This window comes from Cynocephalus volans, chromosome 10 (genome assembly GCF_027409185.1).
Source record: "Cynocephalus volans isolate mCynVol1 chromosome 10, mCynVol1.pri, whole genome shotgun sequence".
Taxonomy (NCBI): Eukaryota; Metazoa; Chordata; class Mammalia; order Dermoptera; family Cynocephalidae; genus Cynocephalus; species Cynocephalus volans.
In genome coordinates, this window is record NC_084469.1 from 54007479 (window position 1) to 54022132 (window position 14654).

At 36.0% G+C, this 14654-nt stretch overlaps 2 protein-coding genes across 7 annotated transcripts in view; one reads left to right on the top strand and one right to left on the bottom strand.

Annotated features, from left to right (window-relative positions):
• The window catches only part of LOC134387391 (zinc finger protein 585A-like), a 231801-nt gene that overhangs the window by 126463 nt on the left and 90684 nt on the right, over positions 1-14654 (bottom strand). The window lies entirely within an intron of this gene.
• Positions 1-14654, top strand: part of LOC134388647 (zinc finger protein 571-like) — a 41357-nt gene that overhangs the window by 2955 nt on the left and 23748 nt on the right. For 4 of the 6 annotated variants that reach the window (XM_063111859.1, XM_063111862.1, XM_063111860.1 and 1 more), the window contains exon 3: positions 11267-11336. The exons of the other annotated variants lie outside the window; for them this stretch is intronic. In XM_063111859.1, the coding sequence (XP_062967929.1) occupies positions 11328-11336 (9 nt within the window). In that variant the 5' untranslated portion in view covers positions 11267-11327. The remainder of the gene's footprint in view (positions 1-11266; positions 11337-14654) is intronic. 6 annotated transcript variants of the gene reach the window in all.

Below are 14654 nucleotides of genomic sequence, written 5' to 3' on the forward strand. Positions count from 1 at the left end.
GGTTATATTGAGATATAGATTGTTCAAGGGAGGCAAAACAGATTCATTCTTATAAGTTTTCAGAATGAACAATAATGAAATAATGGTTTGCTGATGTCCTCCCTTGGGGTTCAGTGATTTTTTTAAACTGTCATTATTAACATTAATGTATTTTGTCATCTGTTGCAGTTGTTATCTTTATTTATACTTATGTTAGCATTGTCCCATATGTGACCAGTTGGATCCTGCACAGGTTGGCTCATGGGTCCTTTTGACTTGATCCTAGTAGTCTGATAGCTTTCTTGGTTTTTGATAGATCTTCTAGGATAGGAGTAGGCGAATTTTCTGCAGAGGGCCAGATAGTACTTCAGGCCTGTGCATCGTACAGTCTCGATTGCAACCACTCAATTCTGTTATAGTGTAGAAGCAGCTATATATAGTACATGAGCAAGTGGACATGGCTGAGTTCCAATAAAACTTTATTTAAAAAACAGGCAATGGGCTCACCAAATAGAAACACAGTTTAAAGAGGAAAGTTATCTAATTTAATGGATAGTTGATAGAGATGGCTTAATTTTTATGAAGACTAGGTGTCAGTTAAAATTTTTATAAATTTTAAGCAAAAACTTGACGCTTACACACCCTCTTACAACACTTAAGAGAAATCAGATTTCTGCGACACCCATGGGAGAGAAATGCTGTTACTCTGCTTCAAAGCAGTTATTAGATTTCTGGTGATATCTTAAACCAGAGTTTCACCTTTTATGTGAAAAGGCCTCATATAAGTTTGATAGCATGTTCTGGGGGGAAAAAAGATAGATGGAGTTTATTTGGAATTAAGGTTGAGAGAAAAGGAGAAGCAGAAGACTCATTTGTGTTATTTTATTCTTATGCATTTCTATCACTGTGAGGTCATTGGCTGCATAGTGCTTCAAATAGGACTGATCTCATAGCAAGCACCCAGAGTACTTAAAATGTATTGAATTAAATTGAGGACGAAACCAAAAACCAAGTAGTGGACTGAATTTGGCCAACAGGACATCATTACCCTGTTCTAGACTCTGGTACATTTCCTGATGTAGATCTTCATTTTAATGGGAAATGGTACTTTGAGACTATATTATAGGTGCTAGAATATTCATTGCTACTATGTTGTTCATGGTTACTATGGCTTTACAAAGCTAGTATATAGGTATTTTTTAAAAGATTAAAAAATAAACTTTCACAGCAAAAAGGAACCTAAGGAGACATGATGATTGAATGCATTATGGTATCCTGGATGGGGTCATGGAACCAAAAATGGACAAAAATCCTTATTCTTTATTCCATACTTCATGAACAACACTCAGAATAATAATACCAACACTAAGTGATTTGATTACTGAAAGTAGTTTTTTGTGTTTTGTTTGTCCTTTGTTTTTTGCAATTCTTTTTGTTCTTTAGGGTATATCCCACTGGAAATATGCAGTGAAATTACTGTATTTTAAAGTCATTTGTAATCATTCCTCTTGAGAAGTTATACCACCAATTAGAATCACAGCTAGATTTGTTTATTTCACTTTCAATTTTTAGAGATTGCTCTTTTAAAATTTAATTTTGTCCTATAATTATGTCAATTATTTACATAGTCCCAAAGTCAAAGTGCAAAACAAGGTTTAATTCCTTGTCTACTCCCCCATAGTCTTACCTTCTACCTATAGATAGCCCTTTTCTCATTTTATATTTTATAGTATATTTTTTAAAAAGGGGAGGATGCATTGCATTACTGGCAGCATTGGAAAACGGGTAACTTAATTCCCATGATGATAGAGGTCTACATTGAGTGAGGAAATACTTACAGCCTGACTGAGCCTGTTGTATGAAAGCACTGCCTTTTGGGGAACTTAAAGAAGAGACTTGAAAATGGTGGGACAAGAGTCGGTAGTCTTAGTCAAGACTAAGACTACTAACATGGTGACTATAGTTAATAACAATGTATTGTATTCTCAAGAATTGCTAAGAGAGTAGATTTTAAGTGTTCTCACCACAAAAAAATAAATGTGTGAGGTAATGCACATGTTAATTAGCTCAATTTAGCCATTCAACAATATGAAAAAACTAGTACTCTCTTTGAATTCCATTCAAGTTCATTTTCTGTGAACTTTTTGAAGTACCCTCATATTTCAAAATAGCATATTGTACATGATAAATATATACAATTTTTATTTTTCAATTTAAAAAGAGTTGGCAGTCTTAGAAGTGACCACTGCTGGAGGAGAGGGAAAGCAATGTGAAAGGAAAAGGCATTCTTTGGAAGATGATGATGAAAGGAAAGAAGGAATCAAGTGGCAGAAACTATGTATCCTTTAGAACCAAAGAGTGTTGCAGAATGAGAAGACATAGGATCTGTATAGTGAAGAATTTGGCCTTATCCAAAAAAAGGTCTGGCGTCTTCTCTAGGCTTTTGGAAAAATAACTGTGTACTTGAAATATAGTGCCTGATCAGAATCATTGCCTGTGGGCTTTGGGTGTCACTGTGTAGTCTAACAATGCAATTTACATTAAGGACTGGTCACACCTGTATAGTCTTAGAGTAAAGGCTGTTCATGGCAGAAAGACCAACAATGTGACCTACAATGGGGGCTTTTGGTCACATGGTATCAGTCAGCCTGGAGACTGTGATCAATTAATATGGTCAATCAACCAGTCATGCCCAAGTAATCGACCCCCATAAAAACTCTGAAAATTGAGGCTTGGGTGAGCTAACATTATTGGCAATATTCTGTGCATATTGTCATACATCGATGCCAGGAGAGTAACACAACCTGACTCCATGAGGAGAAGACAATGGAAGCTTCGTGTTTGGTATTTCTCCTGGACTCTACCTGTGTACTTCTTCCCTTAGATGATTTTAATCCATATCCTTTTCCTGGAATAAACTGTAACTGTGAGCATAATAGCTTTCAGTGAGTTCTGAATACTTCTAGTAAATTATTGAAGCTGGGGAGGCTTGGGGAGTCCCCCAAACTTGCAGTTGTCAGGGCAAGGGCTGTGTTGTGGGGAACTGTGCTCTCTAACTTTGCAGTTAGTCAAAACTTATAGAATCACACTCCAAAAAAGGGACTATTTACTAAGAATGTTGCTCATCACAGTATCAAAGAAGAAAATTCCCTTGAACTAGAAATTCTGTTAAGCTACCCTAAAGATTCACATTTTTCTTTAGTAACAGCTTTTATAACTGGTATAGAAAAATCTAAGAATTTTAAAAATTAAAATAAAAGGCAGGAAATATATATGCAAAGATACTAAAAGTTTACTAAAAGAAACAAATTGAGAATCAAACCATTTTTAGCTAATAAAAATACTCTGTATAAAACCAAACATGAAAACAGAGAAGTATAACATAATACTCTAGTATTAAATTAATATCATTAAATAAGCTTTTTCAAGTTTGAAGCAACACCTCAAATCAGAAATTCTAAACTTCGTGAACTACATGAAACAGAAAAACCAGGAAGAGTAGAACCAGAATTGAGTGAACTGATTAATGAAATTGAGGCAAAAAACAAAACAATTTCAATATTAAGAACAGATTATAAGGTGTCAAGTCCAGATTTTACATTTGAATGAAAATGAATGTTACATTTGAATGAAAATACAATAAGGAAAACTAGATCAAGATTTGCCACTTGCTAAGTAAACAAAAGGAAATAAAGAAGGAGGTAAGCAGCATCTGATGAAGAGATAGAAATAAAAGACAAAGAAGAATCAACAGAGGTAAATTTGATTCTCTGAACAACAGAACAATTGAACATCATATTTAAAATTGTAATCGAAGAGAACATTCTATAATTTACAGAGATCTTGTTTGTACATTTTAAAAGAAATATGGGGCTGGTCCGATGGTAGTGGGTTATCAGAACTTATTAACATTAGTGTCACTAAAGTTGGTATACAACCCCCCACTGCTAAATTTGACTGGCTTTAAAAAAATAAATAAAAATAAAAATAAAAAAATAAAAATAAAAGAAATATGGGACACCGTTTATTGCACCAAAATTCTCATGATGGGAGTACCAGAAACAGAGGAGAGAAAGAGAGGGAAGATGATAGAAAAAAATATTTTACGAAATAATGACTGAAAACCTTTCAAATCTGATGAAAACCACTAATCTATTCATCCAATAAGTTTAATGAACGCTAAGTATGTTAAATGCAGAGATGTACATCCAGAGATATAGTCAAAATGTTGAAAGCTAAGGATAGATAATCTTGAAAGTAGTAAAGGAAAAAAAACTCATCACATACAAGAGAACCACAGTAAGATTAACAGCAGATATTTTATGAGGAACAATAAGGCTAAAGGCAGCACGACAATATATTTAAAGTGCTGAAAGAAAAACAAAAAAATAAAACTTCCCGCAAATCAAAACACCCAGTGTCAACCAAAATCCTGTATCTATAAAGATACTTCAAATATGAAAGCTATTAAAATAAAGATATTCCCCCAAACAAGCTGAGGTAGATTCTGATGAGGTGGATATCATAAGCCCAAGAACAATCACTAAAAAAATAACTTAAAATATATATGAATTTTAAAAATAATTAGGATAGTACAATATAATATATCCAGTTTAGACAAATGGTGGTAGGAAAGAAGAAACAGAGGAAAAAATAGTCATGACACATAGAAAATCAACAGCAAAATGGCAGATATAAGTTTAACCATATTAATAAGAATATTAAATGGATGAAAAATTCTACCAAAAGGTAGAGATTTTCTGACTGGACTTAAAAAATAAACATGATACCACTTTATGCTGCCTATATGAGATACACTTTAGATTCAAAGGTACAAGTAGGTTGAAAGTAAAAGAATAGGAAAAAATACATGCAATGCCAACTGCCACTTTAAAGGAGTTTGATTGGCTATTTTAGTATCAGACAAAATAGACTAACACAAACACTGTTATTAGATAAATAGGGACATATTATCATGATAAAAGAATCAGAACATCAGGAAGATATAACATTTATAAAGAGATATGCACCTCAGAGCTCCAAAATATTTGAAACGAAATGGACATAATTAAGGGAAAATACACAATTCCATAATAATAGTTGGAGACCTTATAACCTCACTTTTAATAATTGATAAAACAACTAGGGAAAGCATATGAAGGATATAGAGAACTGAACAACTCTATCTAGAGCTAACATCTACAGAACATTTCATTCAAAACTGTAGAATATGCATTCTTATTAAGTGCACATGAAACATTTTCTAGAATAGACCACATACTAGCCATAAAATGAGCCCCAAAGTATTTAAAATCATTGAAGTTATGAAAGTATATCTCTCACTGCAGTGGATTAAATGAGAAATTAACAATAGAATGAAATTTGAGAAATTCATAAATATATGGAAATTAAAGAACATTTTTAAATAACAAATGGGTCAGTGGAGACATCACAAGAGAAATTAGAAAATACTTTGATATGAATGAAAATGAACACATCATATACCAATACTTGGGGTGCAGCTAAAGCAGTTGTAAATTTATAACTGCAAATACCCATATTTTAAGAGGAGAAAGATCTGAGGGAAATTTATAACTGCAAATACCCATATTTAAGAGGAGAAATATCTCAAGCAATAATTTAAACTTCCACCTCAGGACACTAGAAAAAGAAGAGCAAACCAAATCTAAAGCAAGGAGAAGGATAGAAATAATAAAGATTGGAATTGAAGATAAATTAGGGAATAGAGAAACAGTAGAGAAAAATCTACAAAACCAAAAATTGGTTCTTTGAAAAGGTCAACAAGATTGACAAACTTTAGCTAGACAAAGAAAAAGGAGTCAAAATACCAAAATCAGGAATCAAAGAAGGGACATCACTACCAATCTAATCAAATAAAAAGTATTATAAGAGAATATTATCAACATGTATGCTAATAAATTTGATAACTTAGGTGAATAGATGGATTCTAGAAAAACAAATTACTGAAGCTTCTGACTCAAGAAGAAATTTAAAAATCTAAGTAGACCTATAACATGAGATTGACTTAGTAATCAAAAAGCTTCCTACATAGAAAAGCCTTCACTGGTAAATTGGTTTTGAGCCATTTGTTAAACTTGAAGGCAGTGTTGGGGCTGGAAGCTTGATTTACAGATGTCTTTCAATTCAGGGGGCTTTGCTGGTACACAGTTAGCAAAACTGTTGCTGGCATTTTGATGTTGTCAATTAGCAGACCAAAGAGCTGGGACATTACTGACAATTGAAGTCCTACTTGATGTTTGCTGAATCTAAGGGTTCCCATCAGTCCAAGATTTTGCCCAGATAAGCAGTAAGAGGGGCTCTGCTGCAAGTAGGTTTTAGGTGATGTGGTATGATTTAGATGCATTTAATTGATAAGGTTTTAGATTGATTTCCCATTAAGGTATTTGTAGCTGAGATTGGAGTTCCAGTGCTACACTATAATCAAGCCCTCCAGCTTAGCCAATTCAATTTTGCTCCTCTTGTTTCATGTTTGTTTGATTGTGGGTGGGCCTGATGGGGCCTTTGAGCTATAGGCCTTGTATCAGCCACAATCAAGGGCATGTGGGTCTCAGCATTTGCCATGTTTTGTTGAATCAATGGCTAGGAGAGTTTGGGGCCTCTGGATCACAAACCAATGCAAACACCCAGACCAATAGTAACAAGACCAAAAACTAACAAAATGGTGAGCAGTTTCACTTGACAGGCTTTTGTCACCTGATCAATTGAAGAGAATGATATGTCACAATCAATGTTGATTTTCCTCTGGCTTGTATTATTACCAAGGTGTGGTTGTCTGGTTTCATGGTTATGGGAGACAGTGTTAATTCTACTGTTATCTGTGAGTGTGCTTTCATTTACTAAGTGGAGTTTTCCATCTCCCTTCTTGGTAGTCTACACTGTCTGTGGGAATAGCCCTGGAGTGCTAGTTTTAATTTCTAGAGGGGGTCAGAAGGGGATCCTGAATTACCAACCCCTTATAACTAAAATATTGAGGAAGGTTTTGGAGGGAGTAAAAGTTCAGATTCAAAAAAATCACATGCCAGGTGGGCAGGTGCATGGCCCTTGGGATAATCTATGGTTAATGGGTCCCAGGAGAACATGTGCCCTCTATCTGGCCTCTAGCCCTTATGAGAAGGGAGGCAGTGTTAAAAATTCATAAAGGTGGGGGAGACATTATTAAAGGGCCTCATATGTAATGGGTCTTCTTAAACTTGGAGGGAGAGATACATTTCCCTTTAAATATAGGAAATAGTGGTAGGAAGATTTCCTAAAGTTGGTGCAAGATCAGAGTTGGCCAAAGGGCCTTAAATTAAGAGATATTAAGGTATGTGGCAAGGAAGTTGTTTGAAGAGATATTACATCTCTTATTTAAGATGCCTGGGACCTACCTGTGAGATGAAAGTTCCTTTGAATACTTTTACCAGGAGTCCAACATTGTGCATTTTGAGAAGTAAAATATGTGCCTTGGTCACTGCAGTAATGTCTGGAACTCTGGAGGGAATAAGGAATGTCCTGGTGAGGCCTTTCATTGTGGCTATAGAGGCATTTGTGGCTTTGATATATATTTTCGATATCTGTGAGGCAAGAGATTCCCAGAGTTCTTTACCTTTTGAGGTGGACAGCTCTTAGGCAGAGTTTGTGAAAATGTGAAGATGAGAGCCATTTCTTGGTCAGGACATTTAGTGCTGACTTCCTGAAGTTTGACCACATTTTCTGACCATTGGGTTCTGTCCTTTATTGGAGACATCCTAGTTAAGGAATGGAAAGCAGCAACTTTCCATTGAGCTCCATCACTTATGATGGTGGCAATGCTGTATGTACAGTCTGTGAAGTCCATTGCTGTTTATTCAGTTAATCCCAAGGGGCTGCCCAGGTAGTCTAGGGGTCTGAGGGAGGGGTGACCTCCTCTACTACCATGGCATATGGTAGGAACTGAAGACAGGTGAGACTACCCCCTCCTACAGGTAGAATATTCCAGAGGGCCCAAATTTGGCTCTATTCTGTCAGATGTCTCAAGGAAGCCTCAATAGCTGTGCTGATCTTATGATGGTGCTGCTTCCATGATCCAAGGCTTTATAAAGGGCAGCTATGTACAGAGAGTCCCAGACTCAGGGTCTGTGAAAACCTTTATTTCAAGTATGTGGCCAGTCACTGAAGCTAATAGTGTGTAACTTGGGGCCAAAAAGGGCAGTTTCTTGCATCATAAGCTCATGGGCAATTTATGGCCATCCTAGGTGGTCCAGAGACTCCAGGAGGTATGAGGGAAGGTTGCTACAGCATCTACAATGAAAAAATCTTTGAGGGCACTAACAGGAGTACATGTTGATTTTAATTTGGACACATTCTGGGACCTTTTGTTAGATGATTAGCAAGTAACAGTATTGGTGAGTTTAAGTAAAATTTGTAAATGAGGAGTATGGTGCCTCCAGAACCCAAATAAGCCTAAAAGTTGTTATGGGTGCTGAGAGATTCAGCAGCTATTCCTTGACAGTTTCAGGGATAGAGCAGCTCTTGATTTACCATTAATTTTCAGGATTTTAACCAATGTGTCAGGGCATGGCATTATGTTTGGGTCAATAGCCCATGCCTTTTTTGTGTGTATGTGAACTCTTTTGTGAGTATTTACATGTCCTTAATAAGTATGTCAGAGGAATCTCTGCAGAGGAGGATGTTGTCAGTATAATGTCATATCTCTGCTCCTAGAGAAAGGTAGATACGGTTAAGATTTCATCTGTAAAGACTGTGTGCAGTGTCAAGACTGCTGAGGTATCCATGGGTAGCCTGGTAAAGGTGTATCATGTTAGACCCTGATAAGGGAAGTACTTGGAATGGGACCTTAGCAAACTGCTTATGAAGAGGAATTGAGAGTTTTTAGCCACAACTTCAAAATTGGGTCAAGATATCATTTGCAAAATGTATTACAGGCTCACACCATGTGCAAAAATTTACTCAAAATGAACCATTGACCTAAATGTAGGAGCTAAAACTAAAACTCTTAGGAGAAAACCTAGGAGAAATCTTCAACCTAAGGTTAAGATGGTTTCTTGTATCCAACACCAAAAGCACAAGCAGCCAGAGAAAAAAATACATAAATTGGATTTCATCAAAATTAAAAACTTTTGAGCTTCAAAGTACACCATCAAGAAAATGAAAAGACAACCCACAAAGTGGAACCAAATATTTGTAAATCATATGTTTGATAAGGGAGTTGTATCTATAACCTATAAGGAATTACTACAGCTCAACCATAAGGAGACAAATAACCAAATTTAAAAATGAGCAAAGAATTTGAATACACACTTCTCTGAAGAAGATATGCAAATGGCCAATAAGCACATGAAGATGTTCAGTGTCATTAGGGAAATGCAAATCAAAATCACGATGGCATGCCACTTCAAACCTTCTAGGATGAGTATAATCCAAAAGATGAATAATAACGTGTTGGTGAGGATGTGGAGATAATGGAATATTGATGTATTTTTGGTGGAATTGTAAGATGATATAACTGCTCTGGAAAAGAGTTTGGCAGTTTCTCAGAATGTTAAACGTATGAGGTACCAATTCTATTCCTAGGTATACATATATCTAAGGGAAATTAAAATATACATTCACACAAAAACATGTACAGTTGTTTCTCAGTCTCCATGGGGGATTGGTTCCAGGACCCCATGCAGATACCAAAATGTGCAGATGCTCAAGTTTTTTATATAATATGGTGTAGTATTTGCATATAATCTATGCACATCCTCTCATATACTTTAAATAATCTCTAGATTATTTATAATACCTAATACAGCCCCTACACATCATTTCATTTGTGTGGATTCAACATAATACTCGGTGCACAGCAAACTCAAGGTTTGCTTTTTGGAACCTTGTGGAATTTTTTTTCCAAATATTTTTGATATGCTATTGGTTGAACCCACAGATGGGGAACCCACAGATACGGAGAGCCAACTGCACGTGAATGTTCTTAGTAGCTTTATTCATAGTAGCAAAAAGTCAAAATAAAAAGCAAGTGTCCATCACACTAGAATATCATTTAGCAATATAGAGGAATGAAGTACTGATCCATGTTACAACATAGATGAACCTTGGAACATTATGCTCTGTGAAAGAAGCCAGTCAGAGAAGACCACATATTATATGACTCATTTACATAAAATGTCTAGACTAGGCAAATTTTTATATACAAAAAAGTAGGTTTGTGGTTGCCAGGCTCTGAGGGGACAGGAAAATAGGAAGTGACTCCTAATGGGGTTTTGTTTTGGGGGGTTATTAAAGTATTCTAAAATTAGTGGTGATTGTTGCACCTCTCTGTGAATATACTAAAAACAACTCAATTGTACCTTTAAAAGGGTTAATTTATGGAATGTGAGTTATATGTCAATAATGCTATTATAAAGAGAAACAAATATAAGGAAGATGCTATAGTGGTTGGAAGTCCAGAGATGGCGGTAGTTGAATAAACAGGACTGTTTGCTCATCAGGTGTTCATATGTGGAAAGCATCCAGCACGTAGTGTGTGCTCTATGAATATTATTTATTGTACAACACATTCTCAAGTTATCTTTGGCCTTACATTTAGAGGCAGAATATAGGCGAGATGAAAGGGAGGTGTTACCTCTGGAGTTTCTGAATTCAGTTAAGGCCATGATTCAGTGTAATGGGCAGTTGCTATCTATTAGAGGATGCTTTGGACTTACTTCATGGTTACTTGATGAGTCTGATGTGACTTCATACGGCCTGGATGAAGTCTACACTTTGGACTTTGAGACTGCTTCTTGGACCAAAATGTGGGAACAAGCCAGAGAGGCACCTGAGATATTTAGTGTATTGGGCATAGGGAAGAGGCAGATCTCAATTGTGAGAAGCATTTGTTCCAGGAATTGGCCTACATAGGTACAGAGCATTTCCAGGTCTGAGGACCCCTTCAATGTCCTTGAAAGAGGTGCTACTTGGATAAGTTTGGGTCAGGATCCGCTAGGCTGTGAAAGACGAACCACTCATGACAGGCCAGAGAACAACATCGTGGGGATTGAGAACTACTTTAGCATAAATTAATTCTTATATATATGAGTTTTCTGGGATTCAAGGAGGACTGGGATTGTTCATGTTTCTTCAGCTTTCCTTCTCAGTGTATGTGTTGGGTGTGGAATGGTCCAGGTGTTATGAAAAGAGGAGGAAATATTTATCCTAACTTAGTCATTTGGAAGTAGGCCTGTTCTCATGATTTCCTTTTTCTTCCCTGGCTCTGTCTTCTCAGGACTCTGCACTTCTACATAAGAGGAAGCCAGAGGAGGACAAATAAGTTGCACATCTAAGCCATGCCTCATGTGAGTTGGTGTTTCTTCTTTATCGAAGTCATTGTTTTTGGCATATGAATATCGAATAGCCTCATCCCCAGGTTTCCTGCTTCATTAAGCCCCATCCAAGTGTCTGTTCCCCTTGCCTACTCCCACTCCAGTGAAGGTGGGAAAGATGGGAATGAGCCCCAGGCCTTCCTCAACTTCCCATCTCCTCCCTAAACATACTTAAGGCTCCATTCTGCAAATCAGCAAATGTATTTGGGAAAGGATATGACCTTTTCTGTCAGAATATGGTTTGATGAGGTGGGACTATACATGCTAAGTTTGATTTTGCTCATGGACTGAACTTTCTGTTAAGATGAGAATTGGTGTTGGTTTCAGAATGTGTGAGATCTCATGCTCTGTGAAGTTTTTAAGATTGGAAGTGTGAACAAATGCACAATTGAGAAGAGAGATATGTGAGAGTCATCTCGGAATATCTCAGAGATAAGTACCAGTGGCAAGGTCCATTTTGAACTTGAAATACATGTGCCGGTCAAGGGCCACATCTGTGTGAGTGTAGGTCATCTTTCATCAGCTTTCTGTTACTCAGAACAAGCAAAAGTGTACAGTGAACAGTGATGAGTGGTAGCATAATCAGCCAGATGATTAAGTGGTTGAGCATTTTAGAAACAGCTGTGAAGGATTTAAGAGGAGTACAAACTAAATACCACAAAATAAGAAATGATTACGTATGTAAGATGGAATATTACGTATCCTACAAAAATAATGTGTATGAATGGATTTGCCTGGGTGAAGAAGAATATTATTGTTAAATTATTCTGAGACTTGAGTTGGAAAGAAATACTTTTTTTTTTTTAATTGAAATGTAATTGATTATACATATTCGTGGGGTATAGAGTTGAGTATTAGTCCCTGTGTACAATGTGCAATGATCAAGTTAGGATAATTAGCATATTCATGATTCCAAAATGAAATCATTTCTTTCTATTGAGGACATTTGATCTCTCTTGTAGTCATTTGATAACAAGCAATAAGTTATTCGTCGTTATAGGTGCCTAGCTCAACTGTACATCAATACAGCTTATTTTTCTTAACTAGAAGTTTTGTGTCCATTATCCCATTTCTTGGTATACTCCTCTCTCTGCCCCTTTCCCAGCTCTAGAAACCACAGTTTTGTTCTATCCTTCTGAAAGTTCAATGCATTATTATGATCATTCGTTCTCTATCTCCCTCCCTTCCTTCCTTCTCCCCTTCTTCCTTTCCTCCCCTTTATTCTCTTTATTCCCTTCCTTTCTTTTCTTTCTTTTTTGCTCCCACTTAAAAGTGAGGACATGTGGTATTTCTCTTTCTGTTCCTAGCTTATTTCACTTGACATAATTTTCTCCAAGCTCATCCATGCTGCTGCGAATTATAGAAATTAATTCTTTTTTGTGGCTGAGTAGTATTCCATTGTGTATGTATACCACATATTCCTTATTCAGTTGTCCATTCATGGAAATTTAGGTTGGTTCCATAGCCTGTCTATTGTAAATAGAACTGTAATAAAGATGGGAATGCAGGTATCCCTTTGACGTGATGATTTCCATTTCTTTGGGTATATACCAGTAGTGGAATTGCTGGATCATATGGTAGTTCTATCTGTAGTTGTTTGAGAAACCTTCATACTGTTTTCCATAATGGCTGTACTAATTTACAGTCCCACCAACAATGTATAAGGGTTCCCCTCTCTCTGCATCCTCACCAGTATTTGTTATTTTTTTAAAATTATTTTTGTACTTTCTCTTTTTGAAAATAGCTAGTCTAACTGGGGTGAGATGATATCTTAATGTAGTTTTGGTTTGCATTTCCCTGATGATTAGTGATGTTGAACATTTATTTGTGTACCTGTTGGCCATATGAATGTCTTCTTTTGAGAAATGTCTATTCTGCTCCTTTTTCCATTTTTTAATCAGATTATTATTATTATTATTTTACTGTTGTTTGAGTTCCTTGTGTATTCTAGATATTAATCCCTTGTCAGAAACATAGTTTGCAAATATTTTCTCCTAATCCGTAGGTTGTCTTTCACTCTGTTGATTGTTTCATTTGCTGTATAGAAACTTTTCAGTTTCATATAATCCTACTTTTTTATTTTTTCTTTTGTTGCCTGTGATTTTGAGTTCTTGTTTTTAAAGTCTTTGCCCAATCCCACATTCTGATGTGTTTCCCTGTGTTTTCTTCTAGGAGTTTTATAGTTTCAGGTCTTATATTTAAGTCTTTAATCCATTTTGAGTTGATTTTGGTATATAGCAAGAGGTAAAGGTCTAGTGTCATTCTTCTACACATGGATATCCAGTTTTCCCAGCATCCTTTATTGAAATGGCCGTCCTTTCCCCAATGTATTTTCTTGGTGCCTTTGTCAGATGGGTTGGTTGTAGGTATGTGGATTGATTTCTGGGTTCACTCTTCTGTTCCAGTGGTCTGTGTATCTGTTTTTATTCCAGACACTATTTTGGTTTTGGTTACTATAGCTGTTTTGATTACTATAGCTTTGTAGTGTAATTTGAAGTCAGGAAGTATAATGTATCCAGCTTTGCTCCTTTTGCACAGGATTGCTTTGGCTACTCGGGGTCTTTTGTTGTTCCATACAAATGTTAGGATTGTTTTTTCTATTTCTGTGAAGAATGTCATTGGTATTTTGATGGGGATTGAATTGAATCTGTAGATCACTTTGGGTAGTGTGGACATTTTCATAATGTTAATTCTTCAAATCCATGAACATGGAATGTCTTTCCATCCTTTTGTGTCCTCTTTAATTTCTTTCATAAGTATTTTGTAGTTCTCATCTTTCACTTCCTTGAGTGAAATAATTCTTAGGTATTTTATTTTTTTGGAGCTATTGTAAATAGGCTTGCTTTCATGATTTCTTTTTCTACGAGATCGATGTTGGTGTATAAGAATGCTACTGATTTTTGTATATTGATTTTGCATCCTGCAACTTCACTGAATTTGTTTATCAGCTCTAAGACTTTTTTGGTGGAGTCTTCAGGTTTTTCTGTATATAGAATCATGTCATCTGCAAACAGTTTGACTTCATCTTTTCCAATTTGGATTCCCTTTATTTCTTCCTCTTGCCTGATTGCTCTGGCTAGTACTTCCAATGCTATGTTAAGTAGGATTGATGAGAATGGGAATCCTTGTCTTGTTCCTATTCTTAAAGAAAATTTTTTTAGCTTTTCCCTGTTCAGGATGATGCTGGTGGTGGATTTATCATATATAGCTTTTATTGTATTGAGATATTTTCCCTCTATACCTAAATTTTGGGAGGTCTTTATCATACATAGATATTGAATTTTGCTAAAT